Source organism: Megascapheus bottae, chromosome 2, assembly GCF_031878675.1.
Source record: "Megascapheus bottae isolate mThoBot1 chromosome 2, mThoBot2.hap1, whole genome shotgun sequence".
NCBI lineage: Eukaryota > Metazoa > Chordata > Mammalia > Rodentia > Geomyidae > Megascapheus > Megascapheus bottae.
Window position 1 is genome coordinate 48,059,890 of NC_143510.1, and position 26,840 is coordinate 48,086,729.

Here is a 26,840-nt window from a genome sequence, read left to right on the forward strand (position 1 = left end):
GAGATCAGACATTTACCTTTGGTGGTGAAGATGAAAGTGATGTTCAAAGCCACAAAAAGGTTGCAGGGTTTGCAGACTCAATCAACACCTTGGGAGCCAAAAGAAAATGTGGATGTGGGATATTTTCCCACAACATTGAAAACGGATGCCCGTGATTCAGTTCCAGCAAACTGCACTTCCATACAGGAATATGGGCCAGGTGCTGCAAATCTTCTGAGTCTTTAATCAAATAATTATGGAAAAAAAACTTGTCTTTATTGAATTGCTAGGGAATCAAATCCAGGATCTTGTACAAGGTAGGCAAGTGCTCTACAACTGAGCTACATCTCCAGTCCAAAAATTTGAATTCTTAAATATCAACTTCTTTTATTAGAAAAAGTGTCTGGGAAAAAAATTCCTGATTAGGAACAGGGGTAAAAAAAAATCTGCAACCTGTACATGAGCAAGCAAGCAGTTAGTGATAAGTACACTAACGCTCTAAGTTCCACTCTAGTACTAATTTCAGACTACTTGGAATAAATATCTTAAAATGAAATGCTTGGCATTTTCAGGGAGATACAGCAATAGAAATATGCATCACTCCTAGAAATGGTATTTGCAGTGTTAGTGGCAAAAATGGAGTTACAAAAACATTAGAAAGATTAGTGCCTTTGTTACCTCATGCTAATATGACAGTCAAATGTTATTAATCTTTTCTTTGGGCTGAGTTACATTATGGTATAAAAAAACAAATCATTGGTTCAAGTATGGCTTCTGGATCTTTTACTATGTAGTAAGCCAGTCGACAAATGCCTTAATAGCTAGAAAAAAATTCATGAACAGAGAGCACAATGACAATAAAAATAAAAATAAAAAGCACACTTGACATCCTAGGTTAAATATGCTTATCAAATTGAAGACATGTTTTCTTCAGAAATGATGTGCTACTCTTAGTAGACATCTTGGTATATTATTTTCACGACAGTGAAATAAAACTTAACTGGTAAAATACTACTTCAAAAGATGGTCAGTTTGACAAGTTTGTAGTTAAAAAAGGAAAAAAAAAAAGATTATTCCCTTTCCAGAAATTTCTGATCCAGACAAAAACATCTAATTTGCCTAAATAATACTTTAAAAAATCTTTTAGTTTTGGATAACTTTAAAATTCTACTGAAACTGATAAGTTCAGATTTACAAATATCCACATATATACTTAATAAATCCCAGAAGTCAGAAGCCCATAGGAATGAGTGACTCTTGAAGGCCAGTCATCTGATTCTGGCTGTTGAATGACTGTGTAAGGTGGGCAGGTCTCTGACCTACACATATAGCTGTCAGCTTTTACCCCTGTTCCCATAAGGAAATTGCCTTTGTTCAAAACACTTGAACATAACTCACCTCTGAACTATCAGAGATATGCTAATAGATACTTGGCACAAAAGGGATTAGGGAAAATGTTCAGGAATGGTCTCTCAGGCTGTTCGTCATCTAGACACAAGTAAGTCAGCATCCATGGTATTCAGAAGGTAGAGTTCAGGCCGAGCTGTCAATCCCAGATGGTACTAAGGACAAAAAGATAAAAGACAGATGATTTTCAAATAGATATTGAGATGGACACTTAAATACTTACAATCATATTAATGTAGGCCTTTTTTTTAAGTGTTGCTCTATTTTTATCTCAGAAAAGAAATGGCTTAAACATACAACACTGGATTCTAATGTTGAAAGTAATAAAAGCTGACACAAATAGGGTGGAAGTAGTGCCAAAAGCTGTCAGTAAGATCTATACTGTGACTATCCTCTAGGACACTGCCTCAAGGATGGGACTGAAAGTCAGAATGTGACCAAACACACAGAATGTTTCTGCATCTGTATTTTAGCAATGCCATATATTAGAAATTAGATTTCCAGTGGCCTAAATCCTGAGCCCTATAATGTTAGCCCTATTACTACTCAGCACCTGAACAGAGAAAAATACTTCCATTAAAAATGAAAAGACTGGACGGGAGTTTGGCCTAGTGGTTAAAGTGCTTGCCTAGCATGCATGAAGACCCGGGTTCGATTCCTTGGTACCACATACATAGAAAAAAGTCGGAAGTGGTGCTGAGGTTCAAGTGGTAGAGCTCTAGCCTTGAGAAAGTCCAAGGACAGTGCTCAGGCCCTGAGCTCAAGCCCAGGACTGGCAAAAAAAAAAAAAAGAAAAGACTGAGACTGCAAGGATTGTATTTCAAGGCCAGCCTGGGTAGAAAAGTTCACAAGACCCCTTTTAATCCATACTTGAGTTTGTGTGTGTGTGTGTGTGTGTGTGTGTGTGTGTGTGAAAGAGAGGGAGAGAGAGAGAGAGAGAGAGAGAGAGGGAGAGACAGAGAGAGACAGAGAAGTATCCTAAACTACATAGGAGGTAGAGATTTAGATCATATTTCCAGGCTAGTCTCAGTAAAAAAGTCTCCAAGACTGCAGCTTAAAAGAGGGAAGCTCTACGGAGGCACAAGTCTGTCATCTGTAGGAAAACCTAAAATAGGCATGGATCAAGGCAGGAAGTGAGACCTTATCATAAAGGTAACCAGTAAAAAGCAAGGCTAGAAGCATGGCTCAGCAATAAATTACCTGCATAGCAAATGTAGACACCAAGTTCAAATCCCCCAAAAAGAAAGGCAATCTATAGATCACAAAGTTTGCCAAATGGAATTAGAATTATCTCAGCTGTCTTTAATGTATACTTCCAGGTCCAAAGTCTAGAGAAGTGAATCCAGATGTTTTTGTGCTGGACATCAGTGAAGTTACAACTTTCTATTCTTTTCTATCCCCTAAATACAACTTTGGACAATTACAGACCCTTTGTTATAAACTAGGGCTTTAGAAACATTCTTGCCCTTTGAGAACAGCAGCTTGTAAGTGAAGACTATAAATCTGTAAGAGGTACCCTACTGGGATGTTTCCAGTAGAGTTGGGGTTAAGACACAACTCTTCCTATGACGTTAATCCTGTTCTGTATATTTTTGAACCCTTATTCTACTTATGTGAAAAATGGGAATGATTGCTATGTTGGGAAAGACCAAGTATACTAATACTTGAAGAATGAGTTATTCTTCAATATACTTTTAATACCTTATAGGTGACCTGTATAATGTCTTGAGAAAGTTGTGGTGATGTGTGAAAATGTGTGAAGATGATATAGACCAGATGATGCTCAGGACCAAACCATTCCTAACAGTGGGCTAAAAAGATACTGGCACACCATTGGCTTTAATTAAGACAAGGCAATAGTTATTCAGGCCAGCTTGCTTCTCCCCGCCCCTTCCCAGTCCTGGGGTTTGAACTCAGGGCCTGGGCCGTGTCCTTGGGCTTTCTCAAGGCTTGTACTTGCCAGGCACTGGTAAGAATTCAAGCTCCATGACCAACAATAGAAAAAAACAAAACAAAACAAACAACAACAACAAAAACACTAGTGGCTCTACCACTTGAGTCATAGCACCACTTCCAGCCTTCTCTGCATATGTGCTACTGAGGAATCGAACCCAGAGCTTTGTACATGCTAGGCAAGCACTACGCCACTAGGCCATGCTCCCAGCCTCCAGCTTGCTTCTTCACTTAGGATCTTATGACCACAGGCTCCAGTGACTAAGAGCCATTGTTAGACTCACTGGTAATTCACTGAAACCTTTTCCATGTGAGCAAAGATGGTGGACTTCCTCATTACAGAGTAAGCAAGGCTTGTATTACTAGTTCTGTGACAGTGTTACTCAGGCAACTAAGTAGGTAGAACTCTTTCATTGAGAAGGGTGTCATATAGTTCTGAGATACTGAAAGTGGCACAAAAATAGGCTAAACAGAGAGTTTATACTTCAGTATACCTATACGAGCTCTTAGCTACTACCAGGTAGGACCATAGAAAACTGTGCCTATTTTCTACCTTCCAAAAGCACAAACCAAAGTCTGTGGCAACTACTCAGCTAAAATATTTTCTAGGATTGGAGCATGGCTGCAGTGGTAGAGTACCAGCCTAGCAAACGTAAAGCCCTGAGCTCAAACCCAGTGCTCTCAAAGATAATTAATACAATTTAAAAGGCAAATTCTAGCTGTGTTCCAGTGGCTCATGCCTGTAATCCTAGCTACTCAGGAGGCTGAGATCTGAGGAGCATGGTCTGAAGCAAGCTCAGGCAGGACAGTCCATGAGACTTATCTCCAATCAACCACCAGAAAACTGGACATGGCACTGTAGCTCAAATTGACAGAGTGTTAGCCTTGAGTGGAAAAACTCAGGGATAGTGCCTAAGCCCTGAATTCAAACCCTACAACCAACAAAAGTAAGTAAGTAGAAACGGCACATTTTAAAAGTATCTAGAGCATTTTGTTTGGTTTCCTGAGTTTTTGTTGTTTTGAGATAGGATTCCTCCACTTACACCAGGCTAGCATGAACCTTGCAATCCTCCTACCCTAGATGACAGGATTTCTTGCATATACCATTATGCCTGGCTTAAATGTTTTCATGATTTGATTTTCAGTGCTGCTAAAGAACCAAGCTTGGGAACCTTACCCATCACGAAGGGTATACTATATATTATACAGGATAGTTTGTAAATGAGTATGTGAGCTCTGATATTGAGCTAGTTAGTCATGGTCACCTGCCAACCCATTTATTAGCAATGTGACAAGGGAATTAATTTTGACATTTCAGTTGCCTCATGGATATAGAGACTATGAGACAACACAAGTACTCAGACCAAGACTACCACATAGAAATAAGTTTTCTAGGGCTGGGAGTGTAGCCTAGTGGTAGAGTGATTGCCTAGCATGCATAAAGCCCTAGGTTCGATTCCTCGATACTACATACACAGAAAAATCTAGACATGGTGCTGTGGCTCAAGTGGCAAAGTGCTAGCCTTGAGCAAAAAGTGTCCAGGGTCAGTGCCCAGGCCCTGAGTTCAAGACCCAGGACTGGCAAAAAAAGAAGAAATGACTTTTCTATTCTTACATTTATAAACTATGGTAGTGGGAAAGGCAAACACTCTACCAGTGAAAGAGAACGCATTCCAAAGGACAGAATTAGAGGAATTGTTTCAAGTGCAGATATTTAGGTTTTGTATCCTATTTCAGTTCTAAAATTTAAACAAAATTAAGAAGGGCTAAATGAAGAACATCAACTTAAAGAATCTCTTAGGGATTACAGTATTTTGCTCCTAAGATGATCAGGGAAGCACACAGCAGAAAGGTAAAATGAAGTTGTAATGTCGCTCTTGGGATAAATAAAGGGCTGACTTGGGTTTTCTCATGATATGTCTATGTCATTTAATAACAGGTAAAATATTTCCATTTATATCACAGATACCTTCCAAATGCTCACTTGTTTATAAGCTAAGCAATTTTGATTCTTCTCTTTAAGCATTCTTTTTAACAGCAAATACAGAATGTACAAGCCTATCTGACTGGTGAAATGAGATTTGAGATAGTTTAAGATGATTCAGCTTCAGTAAAGAAAGGCAGAATAAAGTCTCAAGTTGAACTGTGGTAATGATATGACATTTGGCTATAACAACACTGCCTGTGGAAAAACAGAAATTAGTGTTTTGGTATTTGAAACTAATTCAAGCCTAATGAGGACTAAATCCATTCCTCTGAGTGATGTCTAAACTTCTCTCTCTCTCTACAAGGAGCAAAACACTAACAGTGTGAGCTCCGTGTCCATCTTTAGTTGGTAAGTGACACTGGCATCTATTCATCAAAATTGTTGAGACCCTATTACTAAGTATTTTCAAAGGTCAAAAAAATAACCAGGAAACCATGTTGAAAAAAGAAAATAATTTTAATTACAAATTGAGTTTACATTTTAAATGTTCACTAAAAGCTTCAGTGCAAGCACTCCTGGCACCCCTACCAGGACCTCATGGAAGCCAGTTGAGGCTCCTCCCCAAACCTGTTCATTCCCAGGACACTGTAGCAGAACAGTTATTACATGACACATTTAAGGAGAACAAAACCCAATTTATATGAACAACTGGATATCCTTGAACATTTTACACAAGCATACTGCCAAAATGTAACATATACCAAGTACATAGACTGGCATTGGGGAACTTCAATTCCTTTTTCTTTTAAAAAATATTTTTAAAGGTATTTTTTTGAGATGAAGTGTTACTCTGTATCTCAGTTTGGCCTGAAATGCAGGATCATCCTGCTCAGCTTCCTGAGTACCAGGATTAAAGGCATATACCACCATGCTGATAGGAAGACTTAAAATTTTACACTGTGTACAGAGAACTGTTGTGGTGCACTTACCCTCTTTAAGTCCCAAAGGGAATAAAGAATTTTTTTTTAACATGGTAGGATACCATACTCATAGAATTATAAAATGCTATTTTACTGGGAAGACATTTTTCATTCTAATCCATAAATAGAATTTTTAAAGGATTCTAGGGCTGGGGTTGTAGTTCAGTGGCAGAGTGCTCACCTAGCATGCATTAGGCATGATTCACAGATTGATCTCTGTGTGGGCAAAAAAAAAAATAGCAGCTTTTGATTGGACATCTAAATGTTTCCACATGTGTGGACCTATCCACACAAGGACAAAGATATAAAATCTCCATAAGGAATTCGTGTATGTGTATGTATATTCTCTGTCAATTTGATATTTTATCTACAGGTACCTACAGACAAAAGCTCACAACATCAGACCCTGGGACCATCTTCAGGACATCTTCAGGATGGGTTTAGGGATCAAGAGGGAGGAGTGGAATACCAGGTGTGAGGAGGAACATGTAGGGCAATTGTGATTGTGTGGTATTGAGTGAAACACACAGTTTATCCTGAATGCCTTCGAAAAGACAGTCCACGCAGGCCGGGCTTGGACTGTGTGCAAAATACCAGTCACAATGCCTCTGGGACCAGATAAGCAGAGAACACCAATAACCCAGCACTCCGGAAGGAAAGCTCCAAAGATGAAAAGTCCTTCAAGCCATTCCCATTAGGATTTTTGCTCCTTTATGTCCACCTGACAGCTGTGAACGACTTGAGAGAATCTGTTTCAAACTAAGTAAAAATGTCAGAAGTGGCTGAAGCTCCCCCAGCTGAAGACACCCTTTTCTCTACTCCAGAGCTCCACCTTCTGGCATCAGATTTTTTTTCCTTCTTATGGAACAGCTGGAGAGACTTTGTAACCATGGTGCTACATAACTATCTTGTGAGAGGGAGGAGTGGGTGAGGAAAAAAAAGCAGAATGAGAACAAGGAGCATACTTCCCAACAATTAGGTCTACAGACCTTGAGATTGCCTAACAGTTATCTTGGGCACCATGAGAGTGGTGAGTGAGAAAAACATTGCTGAGAGATGGATTTCAAGAAGAACAGATGATTCTTCTTGCACTTTTGGAACCTTTCTCCCTACCTTCAAGGTCTCTCAAGAACATCAGTTCATAAATGCTATCACCACCTTATTAGACAGAAAGGGGAAATGCTAATAACCAAACATGCTCAAAAATAAATACCATCAGGAAATCTCTGTTAACATGATTGTTACTATCAAGAATAAATATCAACAGGAAATCTGTGAACATGATTATTACTAAGCTCAGGACTGTCACCTCTGAGGAATACATTCAGTACATAGATAATTAGTAACAATTCTCTATAGGTGGGGATAGTGGAAATAAATTTTTTTTTTTTTGCCAGTCCTGGGCTTGAGCTCAGGGCCTGAGCACTGTCCTTGGACTTTCTCAAGGCTAGAGCTCTACCACTTGAGCCTCAGCACCACTTCCGGCTTTTTTCTATGTATGTGGTACCGAGGAATCGAACCCGGGTCTTCATGCATGCTAGGCAAGCACTTTAACCACTAGGCCAAACTCCCGGCCCCAGTGGAAATAAATTTTAAAAATCCTGAGTCCAACAAATTCTGTCTTTCTGTTAGTGGTATGGAAGACTGAACTCAAAGCCTTGTACTTGACAGTACTCCATTAGCCACACTCTAGTCTTTTGGATTTTTTGGTTGTAGTCAGACATAACCTTGAGCTTTTGCCCCAGGTCATACTAAGACCAGGATCCTCCTATATCTGCTTCCCAAGAAGCTGGGATTGCAAGCATGAACCACGATAGCAAGTTTTTGGTGTTTTGTTTTTGTCAGTTGAGGAGTTTGAACGCAGGGCTTTGGTACTGTCCCTGACTCTCTTTGTGCCCAACACTAGTGCTCTAGCGCTTAAGCTAACTGCACCATTTCCAGCTTTTCAGTAGTTAATTGGAGTTATGAGTCTTACAGAGACTTTTCTGCTCAAGCTTCAAATGGCAATCCTCAGATCCCTGCCTCCTGCGTAGCTAGGAATCAGGCATGAACTGCCAATGCCCATTGTCATATTTTATTTTTTTTTGCCGGTGATGGGGCTTGAACTCTGGGCATGGGTGATGTTCCTGAGCTCACCAGCTCAAGGCTAGTGCTCTATCACTTTCAGCCACAGCACCAAAATTATCAGCCACAGCACCATTTCCAGTATTCTGGTGGTTAATTGGAGATAAAAGTTCTACCAACTTTTGTGCCCGGACTGGTTTCAAACTAACTGCAAACCTCAGATCTCAGATTATAGCACTTTTTTTTTTTCCAGTCCTGGGGTTTGAACTCAGAGCCTGAGCAATGGCCTTGGGCTTTCTCAAGGCTAGAATTCTACCACTCAAACCACAGCACTACTTCCAGCTTTTACTATGTATGTGGTTCTGAGGAATCGAACCCTGGTCTTCGTGCATGCTAGCTAGGCAAGCGCTCTTACCACTAGGCCCCTCCAGTTTGTTGTTGTTGTTGAGATGGGAATTTACTTTTTCCCTGGTTGGCCTTAAACAGCAATCTTCCTGTCTCTACCTCCCAAGTAGCTAGGATTACAGGTGTATACTACCACATCTGGCCCCAGGATTCATGTCTCTTAATTTTCTATTTTATATGGAAGGAACCATGCCAAATTTTGCTATTGTTGTTGCTGTTCATTTGTTTTTGAGATGAGAGTCTCAATAAATTTTCTACTGGTTGGCTTTAAATAGCAATTCTCCTATTTCTACCTCCTAAGCAGCTGGGATTACAGATGTACATCACCATATTTGGCCCCAGGGTTTAGATCTTGTAATTTTCTATTCCATATAGAAGAAACCACTCAAATTGATATTTTTATAATCAAAATAATTGACAGTGTTCATAAAAGTGTTTCTCAGACTTTTAAAATCCATTATCTATGACAATGTCTGTAGTTTGCATTATGAAAACATGTATTGCACTTTCCAGTTTTTTAAAAAATACAGTCTGATTAAGAATCATCCACAGAAAATTCTCTCTCAAAAGGATAAATAATCTGGCCTTGGGCTTAAAAGATATTAGTGTTGGAATAATAGCAGCAAATGTCAGCTTTTCAAAACTGTACCTAATTCAGTTCTCAAGTTAGGAGATCACAAAGAAAAGGAGAAAAAAAAAGGGACTTCATTCAAACACACATGAAATAAAGTCTTTCCCAACTAGCAGTTGAGTCCTAACTGCAGGGTGTGCAACAGCACATACTTGTGGCTTTGTTCACACAGTAAACCATAGAAACACACTGGCTCTGATGGCTCCGTGCGGAGGACAGACAGATCAATCCAGTGTTTACTTAGCACAGCCACCGTTGGTGTCTTCAGTCAGCAGGGCTTTAGAGATGCTTACCGTGCGCCCACAATCCAGAAAGGACATGCCCAATGCAATCAGACATAGCCAACCCTGGAAGAGAAATATGGTCATCACTCACCAGGCTCTGGGAAGAGCCCTCTCACCCACCAACATGGCTTCTCACTGCTCACATGCATATTGCTGCCTGCCTTCAACATCCAGTTCATCTACCTGCTTCCACTGCCAAGGGCTGCCTAAATCAGGCTCCCATCCCCACCTTGTATGCTTCTTCCTCAAAAAAGACTTGGCATACTATTTTTAATACTGAGTTATCTCTACCATTTTGTGTTTGTGACTTGTTTCTTTTATCCAACAGAGAATTCCCTGCTGACCCATTTTTCTTACAACCCTTTCCTCTCTACTCCCCATCATGAAAAATGGGGAAATGATGAATAGATAGGGCCATCTCCTAAGCTACTAAATGGCACTAACCTACTCTAAAATCAGCCCTCATCTCTAAAAATTGGACATCAATAACCTCTCTAGTCTCAGGGCCACAGAGGATAACCCAGAACCTTCAAAAGCAACTGACATGAAAAGATTCCTTTAATTTCTAAGCCAGTTTTAAGAATAATTGCTTTGTAGGAGATCCAGTAGACTCTTAGTATCCACAGGTATATAGTTCCAAGGTCACTGCTCAGGAAGAACTGTAAATGCTCAGGATTCATAGAGTTCTGTAATGTAGACACTTGGTTCATGTTTCCCACACTGCCTGCTATCCATCTGCTAAAGCCATGCCATTTTTAAATAAATCTTAAATTTTCACTTAATCACTTAAGCAAAGCCCCTTCTATGTCCTTTTTGGATTGGGAGAATTACCATAACGTTTACCTTGTTTAATAGGTTGTATTTGCTTTGGGGAGAGGTATATTTTCACAAAATTAAGGGCAGGGAAACATTCAGCAGATCACACAATAATTTAAATACAGCAGACAATAATGTGAGTCTGGCAGAACTTTTCTACATCACCTGAGCTGTGTGTATTGGTGGTAATTATTATTTTTTTTTTTGCCAGTCCCAGGGCTTGAATTCAGAGCCTGGACACTGTCCTTGGACACTTTTTGCTCAAGGCTAGTGCTCTGCCACCTGCGCCACAGCGCCACGTCTGGCTTTTTCTTTGTATGTGGTACTAAGGAATTGAATCCAGGGCTTCGTGCATGTTAGGTGAGCACTTTGTCACTAGGCTACACTCATGATCTGGTAATTTAAAATTTTGTATTTGAAATTTCTTTGATTAAAATATTATTATCACCATCATCATCATTATTATTTTGCCAGTCCTGGAGGTTGAACTCAGGGCCTGAGCATTGTCCTTGGACTTTCTCAAAGCTAGACCTCTACCACCTGAGCCACAGCACCACTTCCAGGTTTTTCTATGTATGTGGTACTGAGGAATTGAACCCAGTTCTTTGTGCATGCTAGGCAAGCACTCTACCACTATGCAAAATTCCCAGTTAAAAGTTACTTTTTTGACAGCATTGTGCATGCTAGGCAAGCACTCTACTACTAGGCCAAATTCCCAGTTACTTTTTGACAGCACTTGGTCAAAGCCATGTGTAATAAATCTGTGAATGTGGTGAGCTTATAGTATTATTATTTGGTTTCCTAGGAGCTGTGGCTAGTATCATCTTTACATGCCTGATACTGGGAAGGCAAACAGAAATATACCAATACAGGACATACTTTTTCAGCATTCATTAGATACTAACTTTCAGTATTCATCAGATACTAACTTGTGGCAGACACTGGCAAGGGAACTAAGTACTATAGCCATTAAGAGCAGGGTTCTACTCTCTACCTTTAAGTACTCTTTGCAGTAGAAATGGCATAAAGTCTGCTGATCCTTATCACCAACCCTTGTGTTTCTCAGAGAAACATGTAAAACAGGAAAGGGGATGTGTTGTCACTATGGCTTTTTGTGTATGTGTGCCAGTGCTGGGGCATGGACTCAGGGCCTAGATGCTGTCCCTAAGCTTTTATGCGCAAGGCTGATGCTCTACCACTTGGCCACAGATCCACCTCTGGTTTTTTAGTGATTAGTTGAAGATAAAGAGTCTCATAAACTTTCTTGTGTAGACTGGCTTCAAATCACAATCCTCTGATCATAGTCTCCTTAGTAGCTACAACTACAGGCATCCTAAGCATAAAAAACCACTGGCATCCAGCTTGGTTTTTTTTGTTTGTTTTGTTTTTACCAATACTAGCAATGTTCAAGAATGTCTGAAAAGTTTATTTAAAAATACCTATAATCTCCAACTTTTCTAAGATGACTACTATTATCATTTTTACCTAGCCTATACTTATAATAACTCTTTTTTTCAAAATAGTACAAAAATTTGTGGCTAGGCATGCATGGTGCCTTACTCCTATAATTCTAGTACTCAGGAGATAAGGTTAGAAGAAGCCTGGGCTACTGAGTGAGGCCCTGATTCAAAGAAAAAAAATTTCCCTTCCTTTTCTATGTAACTAAGTTTTGTTTAAATTAGTTTTTAAAAATTCTCATTAAACAGTTATATAAATGAGTTTCATTTCAACAAATCAGTTTATAAGTCAGTATATCTAGGAAAAATGCCACCCTTTCCACCATTCTCCCCATAACCAAGTTTTATAACCAGGATAGTTTTTCCCTTTCTACCTCTCTGCCCTTTCTTTCCTTCCTTCCTTCCTTCCTTCCTTCCTTCCTTCCTTCCTTCCTTCCTTCATCTATTTATATTTGCCAGTTGTGGGGCTTAAACTCAGGGCCTGGGCACTGTCCCTGAATTCTTTTTGCTCAAGGCTAGTAATCTACTGTTTTGAGCCACAGGGCCACTTGCAGTTTTCTGGAGTCTCATGGACTCTCCTGCCTGGGCTGGCTTTGAACCATAATCCTCAGATCTCAGTCTCCTGAGTAGCTAAGGTTACAGGCATGAACCACTAGCACATGGCTTTTTTGTATTTTTGTCCACAATGGGACTCAAACTTGGTACCTTTTATGCCTACGTTCACTCATTGGTTGGTGTTTTATTATCTGAGCCACACCTCCAAATGCATAATGAGGATTTTTTAAAAATCAAGATTATTTATTTGTAAAACTAAGATATTTTAATGACTATAATTTAATGAGTACTTATTTCTTTATATAACTAGTAAGTGGTAAAGCTGGTGCAGACTTGAGCCCACCCGTATCCCCCTTGAAAGCTCACAGTGCACATGCAATCTCCAGCTCCATCTTGTACCACTCTCCACTCTCAGTCTTACTATCTTTTTTGTTTTTTAAACTTACTTTTCTTTTCATCAGAATTGAAGACATAAACAGAAAAATATGGTATTAGAAACCAAAGTAAATCTGATGATTAGACATAGAAACAAATGCCTTGAAAATGCCACACGAATTGCCTCAATAGCCAGGAGGTAGACTGCTATGTGATCTTTTGGATCCATTATTTCTGAATGTCAATTTGCCCGATCTGTGCCATCCCCAATACTTGTGCCCCTGCTTCCTCCAGACTGGACTTACCAAGTAGAACACAAAGGCCAGATATGCCACGCTGACCACTGCAGCCACCACATACAACACCACATGCCCTAGGTCTTGGACATAAACCACTACAAAGTACATGTTGATGGAACATACAATAAGGACCAAGATCCCGCCTGCAATTCTCCAGCCTCTGTAAAAGATCAGCACAGTAGATAGTGAAACAATCCAACCTGGCCACAGACAGAAAACTGCATCTTATAGAGTTAATATGGTAAGGATTAGAGGCTTTACAAAAAGTTATACAATAACAGAAAGAAACAAGAGAAGATATATAAAAAGAAATGCAATAAATAAACCTTAATATTTATCTAACATTTGAGACCCTAAAAATGTAACACGCCTGAGCAGTGCAATTAGTTATTATGATAGAGCCATTGAAATTTGACAAGTAATGCAAAAATCACAAACCTTCAGATATATGCAAAATGTATTAGCTTATGCCTTTCATATTAACGTCATTTAACAAAGAATTCAAACTTCAATGGCTGAAGCTGGAATAAAATTTAGCACTAAAAAAATGCATGGAGGGGGGTGGGGGGGAAGGTAATGGGGACCAAGACATGTGGAAGGGTATCAATGTATGTGAATTAATGCACCTTCTATCTGGCAAATATCATGTAACCCTTTTATTAAATACAATAATATTAAAAAATGCATGGAAAAATTGTTTTTCCTCTTTTACTACCTCCATATTCTCCATTCTCATCACCAAAGAGGATGTCACTAGTAATCACTTCTCAAAGCCTGTAAAGTCCCTGACATGACTAATTTTTGATTGGTGTGTTAGATAGAAATACCCTATTCCCACATAGAAGTTTCCCTTTGGAGAACCAAGATGACAGTACTCACATTCCATTAGAAAAATCACTCATTACTGGCCGCAAACTTGTGAAGGTGAGGATGGGTATGAGAGCAAAGGGAAGCTGGGAAAAAAAAAATGAAACAGGGATTCTGGGGTCACTGGTACAACCATAAAGAAAAACATAGCTTATACAAGGAAATCATAATTATTCCTAACATCTCCTCATGCTCAAACCTTATGCTGAAATCTACTGAGCTGTCAAGCTATCTGTAACTTAGGATAAATGGTAATAAGTGTTTCTGTCTATATACAAAGACAAAATATTGAATCTGACTTGTCTTAATTGCCCAAGTTTAGCTTAGTATCTTTTTCATTATTATTTTCAAATAGATATATAATGCATCTTTGTGTGTATGTGTGTCTGTCTCTGTCTATGCACATGCACATGGGCACATGCCAGTCCTAGGGTTTCAACTCAGGGCCCCAGAGCTGTCCATGAGCTTTTTATGCTCAAGTAGCTTTAGTGTTCTACCATTTGAGCCACAATACCACTTCTAGCTTTTTTTTTTTTAATGGAGGTAAGAGTCACACAGACTTCCCTACCTGGGTGGCTTTGAATCTTGATCTTTAGATCTCAGGATCCTGAGTGACTAGGATTACAGACATGCCCATTACTACCTGGTTTGTATAATGATCAGTGTCACCTCTTCCACTGTCCTTCTGTCTTCCCATCTAGCCTGTCCCACCCACCTTCTAAAGTTTCCTACTTCCATTTTCCTGTATGTACACTGAAAATTATGACTATAATCATTCACATCCCTTTCTCCATTCTTCTGCCTCCCTCCCATTGAGCACCAAGTCTTATAGCCATTTAATGTCTGCTGGATTAATTAATTTTTAACACAGTACTCTTTAGTTCTCATAATTCCAATTCAACAGGTTGAAAAGCTATTAATGTAAGTCTTGTAAATTGTGGGGCTTCATTTATTCATTTACCATGCCTCTTCCTCTCAATGTTCCACCAGTAGCCAGTACAAGACTTGATGTCTAAGGGCAGGATTTAATGAATAAATAAATGTGATATGGGCATTCCCAGCTCCTTGTTCACCTGTAAGCTCTGCAGAACATTCAGGAAGTCATTCATCCCAGTTAGGTGCTCTACATCTTGGAAGATAGCAACAAGCAGAGTGGGGATGATGGCAATAGAGCGTGTTAGAATCACTCGGGCAAAACGTGACCATTTTAGGTTCAGAAAGCCCTGAAAGAAAACACAGGATCAGGACAACTGTCTAGAATGGGAAAAAAAAAAAAAAGGGAGAGAACTGGGAATGATAAAGAGAGAGCCAAAGCCAGTGGCTCACGCCTATAATCCTAGCTACTTAAGAGTGGAAAGATCACAGAGAACACAGGCAGAAAAGATGCTGAGACCCTATTTTAACAATTACTAGCAAAAAACAGAGCTGAAGGCATAGAGTAGAAGAACATCAGCTTAGAAAGCCTGAGGTTGAATTCCAACCTCAAAAACAACAAAAAATGGCTGTGTCATCTCTTTACTCAACACTAAAACATACCTCCATGACAAACTGGCCAGAATAGGTTCCTGTCATGGTGGAGCTCTGCCCTGCAGCTAGGATCCCCACAGCCCAGATGTAAAGTGCGGCAGGTCCGAAGTAACATCCCAGCACAACGCCCTGGTAGAGGCAAGGGAAGATGAGCTATGTTAGCTATCTGCTTAGGCAACATTCACAACAGCCCATCCCTGTGGCATTCTTCCATCTTCTTTGCTAGATAGCACTCACACCAAGTCCTGTGCTAGGCCTGCTCCAAAACTCGGCTCAGGCTTGGATCTGACTCTATAGGCCTTTATTCTCAACTTTTCTGGATATTCCTTCATTACACTGCCTAGTACTCTCTTATCCAAGCACCTAAAGCATTCACCTCTATTAATGCACACAGAAAATGCTGAGTATCAAAGTAAAGGAAGATCAAATATATTAAGGGACTACAGTGCACTATATATCAAACTCTTAAGAGAGTCATGATATAAGCAGAATAAAGGGACTAAGAGACCCAGGTAAAGAACATTTACCACAATTAACAACCACACTCTGTCACCAGGATTTTGGAAACTATTATATATCTATCTTTTCAGTTGATACTATATGACAACCCATCCCAATTATATAGCTCTAAATTCTGGTGTAGCAAGTTGACTTCTGAAATAAACAACACTAAAGGAGGCAGGTCAGAGCTGAAACAAACTCACAAAAAGACCAGATAATAAACTAAGATTGATTTAAGAACAAAGATCACAAACATGAATGTGCTTACCCCTTTGTAGATGTCCACAGCCAGAGTTGAGTTATCCTCAGGAAAAAGGCCAGAATGGGGACTGCTGCTGTTTTTACAGACACTAACCTATAACCCAAAGCAGTTTAAGAACAACTTTTCTTTCAGAGTTATGAATCAGATAAAAAGCTCTCTACAAATCACATCAAGGTCTTTTATAAAGGATAGGTTGAAAGAAAGCCATGAAGCAGGATGTAATAAGAACAGACACTAGTAGTAATATTGTTTGGAATCTCCACAGTCTTCTAGATCCCCATGTTATCAAAATCTTTGTAAATCAAAGTACATAACAAATCTAGCTCATTTTAAACAATGACAGAAGAGGCCCATAGAAGGCTTCAAACATGAGAAATCACTCAAAATAGAGCCTGGAGTCCTAGTAAACAAATGATAATAAAAACTGAAAAAGGCAGATGGAGGTGTAGCTCAGTGGTAGATTATATACCCAGCATGCATATGCTTGATATTCAGTATAACTTTAAAAAAGGCAGGGGGGAGGGGTGTCACCAATAGCTCAAGCTCACACTTGCAATCCTAGCTACTCAGGAGGCTGAGATCTGAGAACTGAGGTTAGAAGCAACCCTGGGCAGAAAAGTACTTGGGAGTCTTATCTCCAATTAACCACCAAAGTGGGGGGGGGGGGGAGGGCGGGAAATCCAGAAGTAGACCTGTGGCTCCAGTGATAGAGCACTAGCCTTGACCAAAAAAAAACTCAGGGAAAGTTCCCAGGCCCTGAATTCAAGTACCCAGTCTGGAGTGGGGGTGGGGAGATAATATAGTCATCAGGAGTTCAAAGGACACAGATTTTAAATAACAAAACAAATTTGTGTCTCTGTACTTGTTACAAAGTGTGTTTTCTGTTTGCTAGTTCTTCCCAACCTGTCCTCAGTTCAAGCAGCAAGTGGCAGGGAGAAGCTGAGGGTCAGAAAACAAAAGCATGAGAAGGAGTCAAAAATTGTAAAGTCATCCACATGACAACACGAGTCAGTGGTGAGTATGACACCATGTGCCTTTCCAGGAAAATACTGCAAAAGACAGAGCTAGACTGGGTCAGCCACATATTATAATCTGACTAAGCTGCTGACATACTTTCCTTGGGTTTCTAGGTGTTGTGATTTCCTGCCTCATACAGCCTTCATTTTACCTTAACACTCCCTACCACCCATGACCCTGGTATACTTACCACTTGATCATTGGTTTTCCCAAAAAATGCTTCAGCAAAGACGGAGACGACAAAGACGTTGATGATGAAGGAAACAAAGAGAGCAATGCAGGATTCAATGAAAAAGTACTTATTTGCTTCTCGAACTTCCTGCTTATTGGCCCGGTTTACCTGTCTAGACTAGAGAGACAGCCACAGTCAATTTTTCACTAGTTGCAGCAAATTTCCTTGTAAAACTTAGAACTTTGGAGTCAGCTGAGAGATTAAGAGGGCAAATAACTGACTAGATGAAATACAAGATCCAACAGTGACTTAAATCCAAGTCCATTAAGTGATTAAGCGCTCCATACCCTTTGACAGCACTGCACATTCCCTAGATAGGGAAGAATGACTAAGAGAACTCTCAGGTCTAATGGCTAGGAGGACCACTGACCTGTAGAAACAGGTTGATTTCAGTCCTAAGTGTAAAAGGTCTCTGAAATTAGCCAATAAGTGAATATATAAGACTTAATTGGTAAAGTTTGTCTGGGTTCCTCTCCTCCCAAGGCCACTCGGCCTTTGGAGAATGAGACACGAGAAGCTTTTTATTTTATTTATTTATTTTTATTTTTTGCCAGTCCTGGGCTTGAGCTCAGGGCCTGAGCACTGTCCTTGGACTTTCTCAAGGCTAGAGCTCTACCACTTGAGCCTCAGCACCACTTCCGGCTTTTTTCTATGTATGTGGTACCAAGGAATCAAACCCGGGTCTTCATGCATGCTAGGCAAGCACTTTAACCACTAGGCCAAACTCCCGGCCCCAGGAGAGGCTTTTTATAAGGAAAGTTAGCCACAGTTTCTTTTGGGGTTAGTAGCCTCTGGTCAACTTGGTGATAAGGACATAATTCAAGAGTATATTGACTTTATAAATGTCCAACTACAAATATCTTGCTCCTTTGGGCTCTAACAGTTATAAGCTAAGTCTTTGTGCCCTCGTTGTTAAAGAAAAAGATCACAGTCAGGTGTGGTGGCTCATGCCTGTAATTCTACCTACTCAGGAGGCTGAGATCTAAGGATCACGGTTCAAAACCAGCCCAGGCACTAAAGCATGTGGCACTCTTATCTCCAATTAACCTCTAGAAAATGGGAAATGGGGCTGTGGCACAAGGGTAGGGCAGTAGCCTTGAGCTGAAAAGCTCAGGGACAGCGCCCAAGCCCAGAGTTCAAGCCCCATGACCTACAAAAAAAAAAAGAAAGAAAGAAAAAGAGAAAAGGATCCCATGAACTGTACTAAGGCCAACAAGGTAAGGGCCTTACTTACCTTGACTAAAGCAGAGTGCAGGTACATGTTGTGTGGCATGATCACAGCTCCCACAATGCCAACTGCCTGCTCAATCTGTGGTGTATGACAGCCAGAACAGGATGGCACAAACATGCCCTTGAGTACTTGGCTCTGGTTGGGTTTCACTGTAACATACTACACATTAACATCATGGATTAGCCTTTGATGAAACATGAGATAGAAGTAACATGGGATCAGAGTATTCTGACATCTTTTATTCCTTGTAGTTCCTTTTCCTGCAACAATGATCTATTTATCTTAAGAGTAGAAAATCACCAAAAATTCAAGCAACAGCTGGGTGCAGGGGCCCATGCCTGTAGACCCATGTACTTGAGAGACTAAAGTAGGAGAATCACTTGGGCCTACAAGTCTGAAGCAATTTGCCCAAATAGAAGGCTGTGTTCTTTCAGCAATATACTTCAATACTCAATATGCACAAAGCCCAGGATTTGATACCTAGTAACACCAAAAATAATCACAAAGGAACAAAAGAAGTTCTTATGGTTAGAAAATGAACTGTTCACCTAAGCCTCACATGTTCAACACCTGGTCCTCAGGTAGTAAAGGAAATGGGTCACTGGGGTGTCTTTGAAGGGCGCATATGGCCCTGCCTCTTCCTGTCGTTCTGTTTCTTGTCTACCCTGAGTTGAGGAACTTCCTCCTCACATGCTCATGCTACCATGCTATTCTGCCCAAGCTAAATCTTCTCAACGAAATCTTTTCTGACTTAAATTCTCTCAGGTATTTTGGTCACAGCTATGCAAGAATTACTCATAATAAGGTTCTCATTGCTAGAAGTTAGGAAAATGTGTGACTAGGTAATCTAGATATTTAGCATCACATTAATTCTTGAATATCCCCACTTAGTCACCTATTTTCATTTAAAAATCAACTATCATAGCCACTAGTTATATGCTAAGAGACTCATTCATAAACATTTTTTATTCACGTTCCTCTCTGCTTCAGCATATTTCTTGGAAACTTTGGGACAAATTGCAAGATCTACTCACAGAATAGATATAGTTTCCAATGTTTAGCCAAGCCAACTTGACATAGAAAGATGTCATTACCGCAAATGAAGACACTGATTCCTGGGGGTTGTGTGGGTTGGAACAAACACCAGGAAATATTCACTAATCAAAACACAAAGGAAATGTTGTTTTAAGAGGCAATGCATAGCCTGTCACACTTGCCTCATATCCGAATGTGAGAGCCATTATAGTGATGAGAAAGCCAAAAAATGCTTCAAGCTTCCGCAAGCCTAAGGAGGGAATGCAGCAGTGAGCTCACAGAAGGCAGACAGCCCCAGTTGCCACATGATAGAAAGTGGCTCCTCTGATCCCCCATTCCCACTCTCCTTACCATATTTGTCCAAAAAGAGAAAAACGAACGTGTCTGCAATGGTGATGAGAACTCCACCCCACAGGGGAACCCTAGGTTAGAAATAAGAAATGGGAATTGAAGAAATACTCAAACCATTCCATTCCCAACACAGAATAATTGAAGGAGGGGGCTGGGAGTTTGGCCTAGTGGTAGAGTGCTTGCCTAGCATGCACAAAGACCTGGGTTTGATTCCTCAGTACCACACACATAGAAAAAAAGCCAGAAGTAGTGCTGAGGCTCAAGTGGTAGAGCTGTAGCCTTGAGAAAGTCCAAGGACAGTGCTCAGGCCCTGAGTGCAAGCTCAGGACTGGCAAAAAAAAAAAAAAAAATTAAAAAAAAGAAGAATTGGAGGAAAAGAGTTGGTGATAGGAAGTCAAGTCTTAGGTAATTGAGAATTGCTCCAACTTCAGTGCATGGATTTAGAATCAACAATGTCAGACATTTAGGACACACTGCTGGGTCTTATTCTTCAGGTGCTTAATACCCAGTGAGGATAAACTGACATACAACTGACATACAAGTAAATAACTGGAATTCAAAATGCCACATACTCTATATATATATAAAAAAAAGAATGTGGGGGATGGGGGGTGGGTGGGGGGAGGGTAATGGGTACCAAGACATGTGAAAGGGTATCAATGTATGTGAATTAATGCACCTTCTATCTGGCAAATATCATGTAATCCTTTTATTAATTATAATAAAAAATTATAAAAAAAATAAATTAAAAAAAAAAAAAAGAATGTGCCACCATAGGAAACTACATCTGTTGGGGGAGGCAAAAATGTGCCTAGAAAGGCATCATAGAATAACACAGAAGTTGAATATTAAAAGTAAACATGGGCTTTCATTTTTACCTTGGCTTTGAAATCCAACTGATAACTTTGTAGAGGAAAATCCCCTCACCTTCCAGCAGACAGGAGATTGATGGCAATGGCTGAGCCAATGACTTCCTGCATATCTGAACCAATGATAGCCAACTCCACCATCAGCCACAGGATGATTCTTGGGACCTACACAGCAAAGACATTTCTAAGAATATCCTTCTTTGTTTAGGATTCATACTTCGGCGCAGACCCACAGAGACTTTTACAAGCCTCCAGGTTAGAGGAGAAGTACTGAGCTTGTGTTCCACACAGCGTATCACTGTACTGTGGTCCCAGATAAAGAGCCAAATGTGCTTCTCATGGTATGGTCTACAAACTTAGCCAGGGAGCCAGCTGATCTTATTCTTACTACATCCCACTCAAGAAAAGGAATGGATTTGCAATTCACAACTTTTTACTTAACCTTTCATCTAAAAATAATTTAAAACGTTTTCTATTAGCTTATTCAAATGAATAAGCTTACTGAATACTTATTCTCTACTTGAATACTTACATATTCAAATATGTTGACACAGTCAAGAGAGAATAGAAGCCGGGCACAGTGGCTCATGCCTGTAATCCTAGCTACTCAGGAGGCTGAGATCTGAGGATCAAGGTTCAAAACCAGCCCAGGCATAAAAGGACCTGAGACTCTTATCTCCAGTTAACCTCTAGAAAACAGGAAGTGGGGCTTGGCTCAAGGGTAGCACAGTACCCTTGAGCTGAAGAGCTCAGGGACAGTGCCCAGGCTGAGTTCAAGCCCCAAGACCCACAAAAAAAAAAAAAAAAGAGTGAGAATAGAAATTACTGAAGAAAAAAGTATCAAGCTGAAGTTATAAAACAAATATGAAAGGCTGGGGTTATTTCTAATATAATAATAGTATACCAGCAAATGAAAAAAGACAAATGAAAGAATTCAGAATAAACTAGGTGGAAATGAGTGTCATATAGCAAAGTAGGAAATTAATCTGGACATTCTGGCAGAAAAGCAAATTTAGTTAATGCTAGCTTACTGAATGTAGAAAAGGTACCTTCAGATATCAGTTATCCAAAAATTTTCTTTTCACCAACAGATCTTTAACATACATAAAGAATGAGATGCTGGGGCTGGGAATATGCCTTAATGGTAGATACTTGCCTAGCATGAACAAAGCCCTGGGTTTGATTCCTCAGTACCACAGAAAACAAATGAGATACTAGGTTGGTCTTAGTGGCTCATGCCTATAACTAGAGGCATGGCTCAAATGATAAGAGTGTGAGCCATGGGCGTGGGGGGGGGGGGGAGAAGAGCAGGAAGCAAAACCAAGCTGAAAGTGTGAGGTCCTATGTTTAGCACTAATAAAGGCACAAAAAAAAAGGGGGGAGGAATGGAAGCAGCAGCAGCAGCAAGAGCTAAAAGAATTTATAAAATGGACTGGGAGTCTGGTCTAGTGGTAAGAGTGCTTGCCTAGCATACATGAAGACCCAGGTTCATAGACCTAATACATAAAAAAGCTGGAAGTGGTGTTATGGCTCAAGTGGTACAGCTCTATCCTTGAGAAAGCCCAAAGACAGTGCTCAGGCTCTGAGTTCAGTTCCCAGAACTGGCAAAAAAAATTATAAAAGGTCATGGTTTATGAGAAGGCAAGAATAGTTTATTCCTGTTGCCAGTGGTGACACAGGTCTACAATTCTACCACTAGGGAGATAGAAGCATAAGGATCATGAATTCCAGGTCAGGCTGGGCTACACAGCAAATTCCTGCCCTTTACTAAGCAGGGCAGTGGTAGCACATACCTGTGATCCTAGCTACGCAGAGGCATAGGCAGAAGGATCACAGTTCCAAGATCTACCCCAGGCAAAAACTCCAAGATCCTATCTGAAAAATAACTAAATTGAAAGAGGGCAAGAGGGGCTGGGAATTGGCTTAGTGGTAGAGTGCCTATCTAGCATGCATGAAGCCCTAAGTTCAATTCCTTAGCATCACATAAACCGAAAAGGCCAGAAGTGGTGCTGTGGCTCAAGTGGTAAAGTGCTAGCCTTAAACACAAAGAGGCTCAGGAACAGTGCCCAGGCACTGAGTTCAAGCCTTACAATGGACAAACAAGAAAGAAAGAGGGCAAGAAGTTAGAATAAATTTACATCATTTTAAAAGAAACATGTGGCTCTGAAAAAAAAAATCATACTAAAGAAAGCCAGGCAGGCCATAAAGGCAAAGGACAGTATTTTCTTCATGTGTGCATCTTTTTCTTCCTTCCTTCGTCTTTTCTTTTCTCTCTTTTCTTTTTTTTTTTTGCCAGTCCTGGGCTTGAGCTCAGGGCCTGAACACTGTCCTTGGACTTTCTCAGGGCTAGAACTCTACCACTTGAGCCTCAGCACCACTTCTGGCTTTTTTCTATGTATGTGGTACCAAGGAATTGAACCCAGGTCTTCATGCATGCTAGGCAAGCACTCTACCACTAGGCCAAACTCCCGGCTCTTTTTTTTTTTTTTTTTTTTTTTTTTTGTGCCCATCCTAGGGCTTTGATGAACTCAGGGTCTGGGAACTTTTTTGCTCAAGGCTAGCATTCTACCACTTGTACCCACTTAAGGTCCACCTCTAGCTTCTTACTGGTTAACTGGAGATAAATCTCAAAAAAATTTTTTTATCCAGGTTGGCTTTGAACCATAATCCACAGATCTCAGCCTCCTAAGTAGCTAGAATTAGTTGTGAATCACTGGTACCTGGCTCAATGTGGATCTTAGCCTCAAAACACAACCTGTTGTGTAAACACACAGAGAAGAAGCACATGCATATATATACACATGATCAAGCTGACTAAAGTACAGTATGTGCAAGAGTTAAACTTCACAGTGTAAATCTTTTTTTTTTTTTTTGCCAGTCCTGGGCTTGAGCTCAGGGCCTGAGCACTGTCCTTGGGCTGTCTCAAGGCTAGAGCTCTACCACTTGAGCCTCAGCACCACTTCCCTTTTTGCTATGTATGTGGGGGTACCGAGGAATTGAACCCAGGTCTTCGTGCATGCTAGGCAAGCACTCTACCACTAGGCCAAACTCCCGGCCCAGTGTAAATCCTTTTTAAATTGACAGTTAGGGGCTGGGAGTTTTTGGCCTGGTGGTAGAGTGCTTGCCTAGCATGCACGAAGACCTGGATTCGATTCCTTGGTACCACATACATAGAAAAAAAGCCAGGAGTGGTGCTGTGGCTCAAGCGGTGGAGCTCTAGCCTTGAGAAAGTCCAAGAACAGTGCTCAGGCTCTGAGCTCAAGGCCAGAACTGGTGAAAGAGAGAGAAAGAGAGAGAGAGAGAGAGAGAGAGAGAGAGAGAGAGAGAGAGAGAGAGAGAGAGAGAGGAGAGAGAGAGAGAGAGAGAGAGAGAGGGAGGGAGGGAGGGAGGGAGGGAGAGGGGGGGAGGGAGGGAGGGAGGGAGGGAGGGAGGGAGGGAGGGGGGAGGGAGGGAGGGGGGAGGGGAGGGGGAGGGAGGGAGGGAGGGAGAGGAGGGAGGGAGAGGGAGGGAGAGGAGAGAGGAGAGAGAGGGAGAGAGAGAGAGAGAGAGAGAGAGAGAGAGAGAGAGAGAGAGAGAGAGAGAGAGAGAGAGAGAGAGAACTAGCACTAAAAACAAACAAACAAACAAAACAATTAACAGCAAATCGTTGTGCTTATACTCAGGAATGAAATGGTTTTGAACACATCACAGATAGGTTAGTATATATTTTTAAAAATGTGTCCTCCAGGGAGGGGAGAGTGTGGCTTAGTGGTAGAGTGCTTGCCTAGCATGCCCTGGGTTTGATTCCTCAGGACCACATACACAGAAAATGCTGGAAGTGGTGTTGGGGCTCAAGTGGTAGAGCGCTAGCCTTGAGAAAGCCCAGGCCCTGAGTTTAAGCCCCAGGACTGGCAACAAAACAAAACAAAAAACAAAACATTCCTCTAAATATTGAGCTCATGCTCATGCCTTTTTTTGGGTAGGAATAAGATTCTGAAATACCCAGAAGGAAAACTGTAGGACAGTATTACTCCCAAAGACTACTTTTTTTTTGGTGAGTCCTGGGGCTTGAACTCTGGGCCTGGGTACTGTCCCTGAGCTCTTCAGCTCAAGGCTACTGTCCTACCCTTGGGCCTGGATGTTGTCCCTGAGCTCTTCAGCTCAAGGCTACTGTCCTACCCTAGAGCCAATCCCCACTTCCCATTTTCTAGTGGTTAATTGGAGATAAGAGTCTCAGGTCCTTTTGTGCCCCAGCTGTCTTTGAACCTTGATCCTCAGATCTCAGTCTCTTGAGTAGCTAGGATTATATAGGCGTGAGCCACCTTCGGCTCCAAAGACTATTTTTTACTTTATGGTAAAAGGGAAAAATTATCTTTTTCAAAGTGATTACAATTTTAAACAACAGCAACAAAAAAAGACATAATGCAAAATGTGGATAGTATAGATATATTCATGAAAGTGCTGGCGAAAAGAAAGCACCTCTTCCTCTCCTTCTCCTGGTGTTTCCCAATCCTGAGTTAGTCCACAGAAACTCTGCCTCACCTACCCACCTATCCACTCACCCAAGATGGGGGGAAAACTTTTGGACATGGAGTTCATTTCTGCCTCAGGAAACAGAAAAACCCAAAATATGCAGAAGGAAGCTATAACTCGAGGGGGGAAACAGCAAACTGAAAAACTGTTACCACATATAGTTTGTAGTAAAAGGAAAAAGCTTACCTTTTTCACAGTGAGAACAAAGTAAAAAAGATCTATATAGAGAGAATGACAGGTCTCTCTCTCTCTCTCTCTCTTCTCACACACACACACACACACACACACACACACACACACACACACACGATTTAAACTAATACAATTAAATGGCCACATACATAAAAGTGTTTGGACAGAGCACCCCAAACTCACACCCACTGGCTGTGTAGCTAGATGGCAGAAAGATGAGGAATAGTAAATGAACAACAAGCAGAATTTTTCTTAAAAAGTGTTCTGGGAAAAGTGAATTCTAAGTTATATTTTGAAGGAGAAGAAAAAGGCAAGAAGGGCAACATTTTCCTTGGTACATCCAATCTTCAGGATCACAGTCCTCAAATGGTCCAATGGCTCAGAACAGAATATATCTTCCAGATACAAATTCCTAAATGGGTGGAGACAAATAAGACAGCATACTGCTTACCTTCGGGTACTGACGGTGACATACTTCAGCAAGATGTAGCCCAGTGACCACTCCTAGTCTAGCTGCAAGACGTTGGAGCAGCAGACCCACAATGGTGGCCAGTAGAAGGACCCAGAGCAACTAAGAACAAAAGTCACCAGAAAAATGATTAGACACCTACCTTCCTTCCTTCCTTCCTTCCTTCCTTCCTTCCTTCCTTCCTTCCTTTCTCTTTTGCTTTTCCTTCCTTCTTTCCTTCTTTTATTTCTTTCCTTGGTTGTTTGGTAATATAAAGGGGAAAATAGTACACTCAGAAAAAAGCCCAGGTCAGGAATCAAATGGCCTAAGTTCTGTACCAGTGACATAGTAGGACTTCAGATTTTTCTGAGTTTCAGGTTCTCTTATCTGTAGTTTCTCTTTTTTTTTTTTATTCAATAGAAGCTATGTGAATAAAACAAAATGAAATGAAGTATAGTGGGCCCTAGAAGATGTAGCAGAGTTAGGGATGCTAAACCCTTGTAAAACGGAAAATCTGCATTTAATTTTGACTCCAAAAGCTTAATTACTAGCAGCCTGCTGTTTTTCAGAAATCCTACTGTTAGCATAAATTTTGTCACCATGTATGGTGACAAATATGTGAGAAATCACTTTAAACAGCAGTATACAATTTACTAGAAATTAA

General features: G+C 40.6%; 1 protein-coding gene across 1 annotated transcript in view; it reads right to left on the reverse strand.

Moving 5' to 3' along the window:
• Positions 1-233: 233 nt before the first annotated feature.
• The window catches only part of Slc11a2 (solute carrier family 11 member 2), a 45,634-nt gene continuing 19,027 nt past the window's right edge, over positions 234-26,840 (reverse strand). The window contains exons 5-17 of the mRNA XM_090325769.1: positions 26,180-26,299; positions 21,083-21,189; positions 20,156-20,226; positions 19,987-20,054; positions 18,773-18,928; positions 17,497-17,655; positions 16,296-16,382; positions 15,536-15,655; positions 15,073-15,222; positions 14,012-14,085; positions 13,139-13,292; positions 9,640-9,693; positions 234-1,541 (exon numbers count right to left, since the gene is read on the reverse strand). Of these exons, the coding sequence (XP_090181895.1) occupies positions 1,464-1,541; positions 9,640-9,693; positions 13,139-13,292; positions 14,012-14,085; positions 15,073-15,222; positions 15,536-15,655; positions 16,296-16,382; positions 17,497-17,655; positions 18,773-18,928; positions 19,987-20,054; positions 20,156-20,226; positions 21,083-21,189; positions 26,180-26,299 (1,398 nt within the window). The 3' untranslated portion in view covers positions 234-1,463. The remainder of the gene's footprint in view (positions 1,542-9,639; positions 9,694-13,138; positions 13,293-14,011; positions 14,086-15,072; positions 15,223-15,535; positions 15,656-16,295; positions 16,383-17,496; positions 17,656-18,772; positions 18,929-19,986; positions 20,055-20,155; positions 20,227-21,082; positions 21,190-26,179; positions 26,300-26,840) is intronic.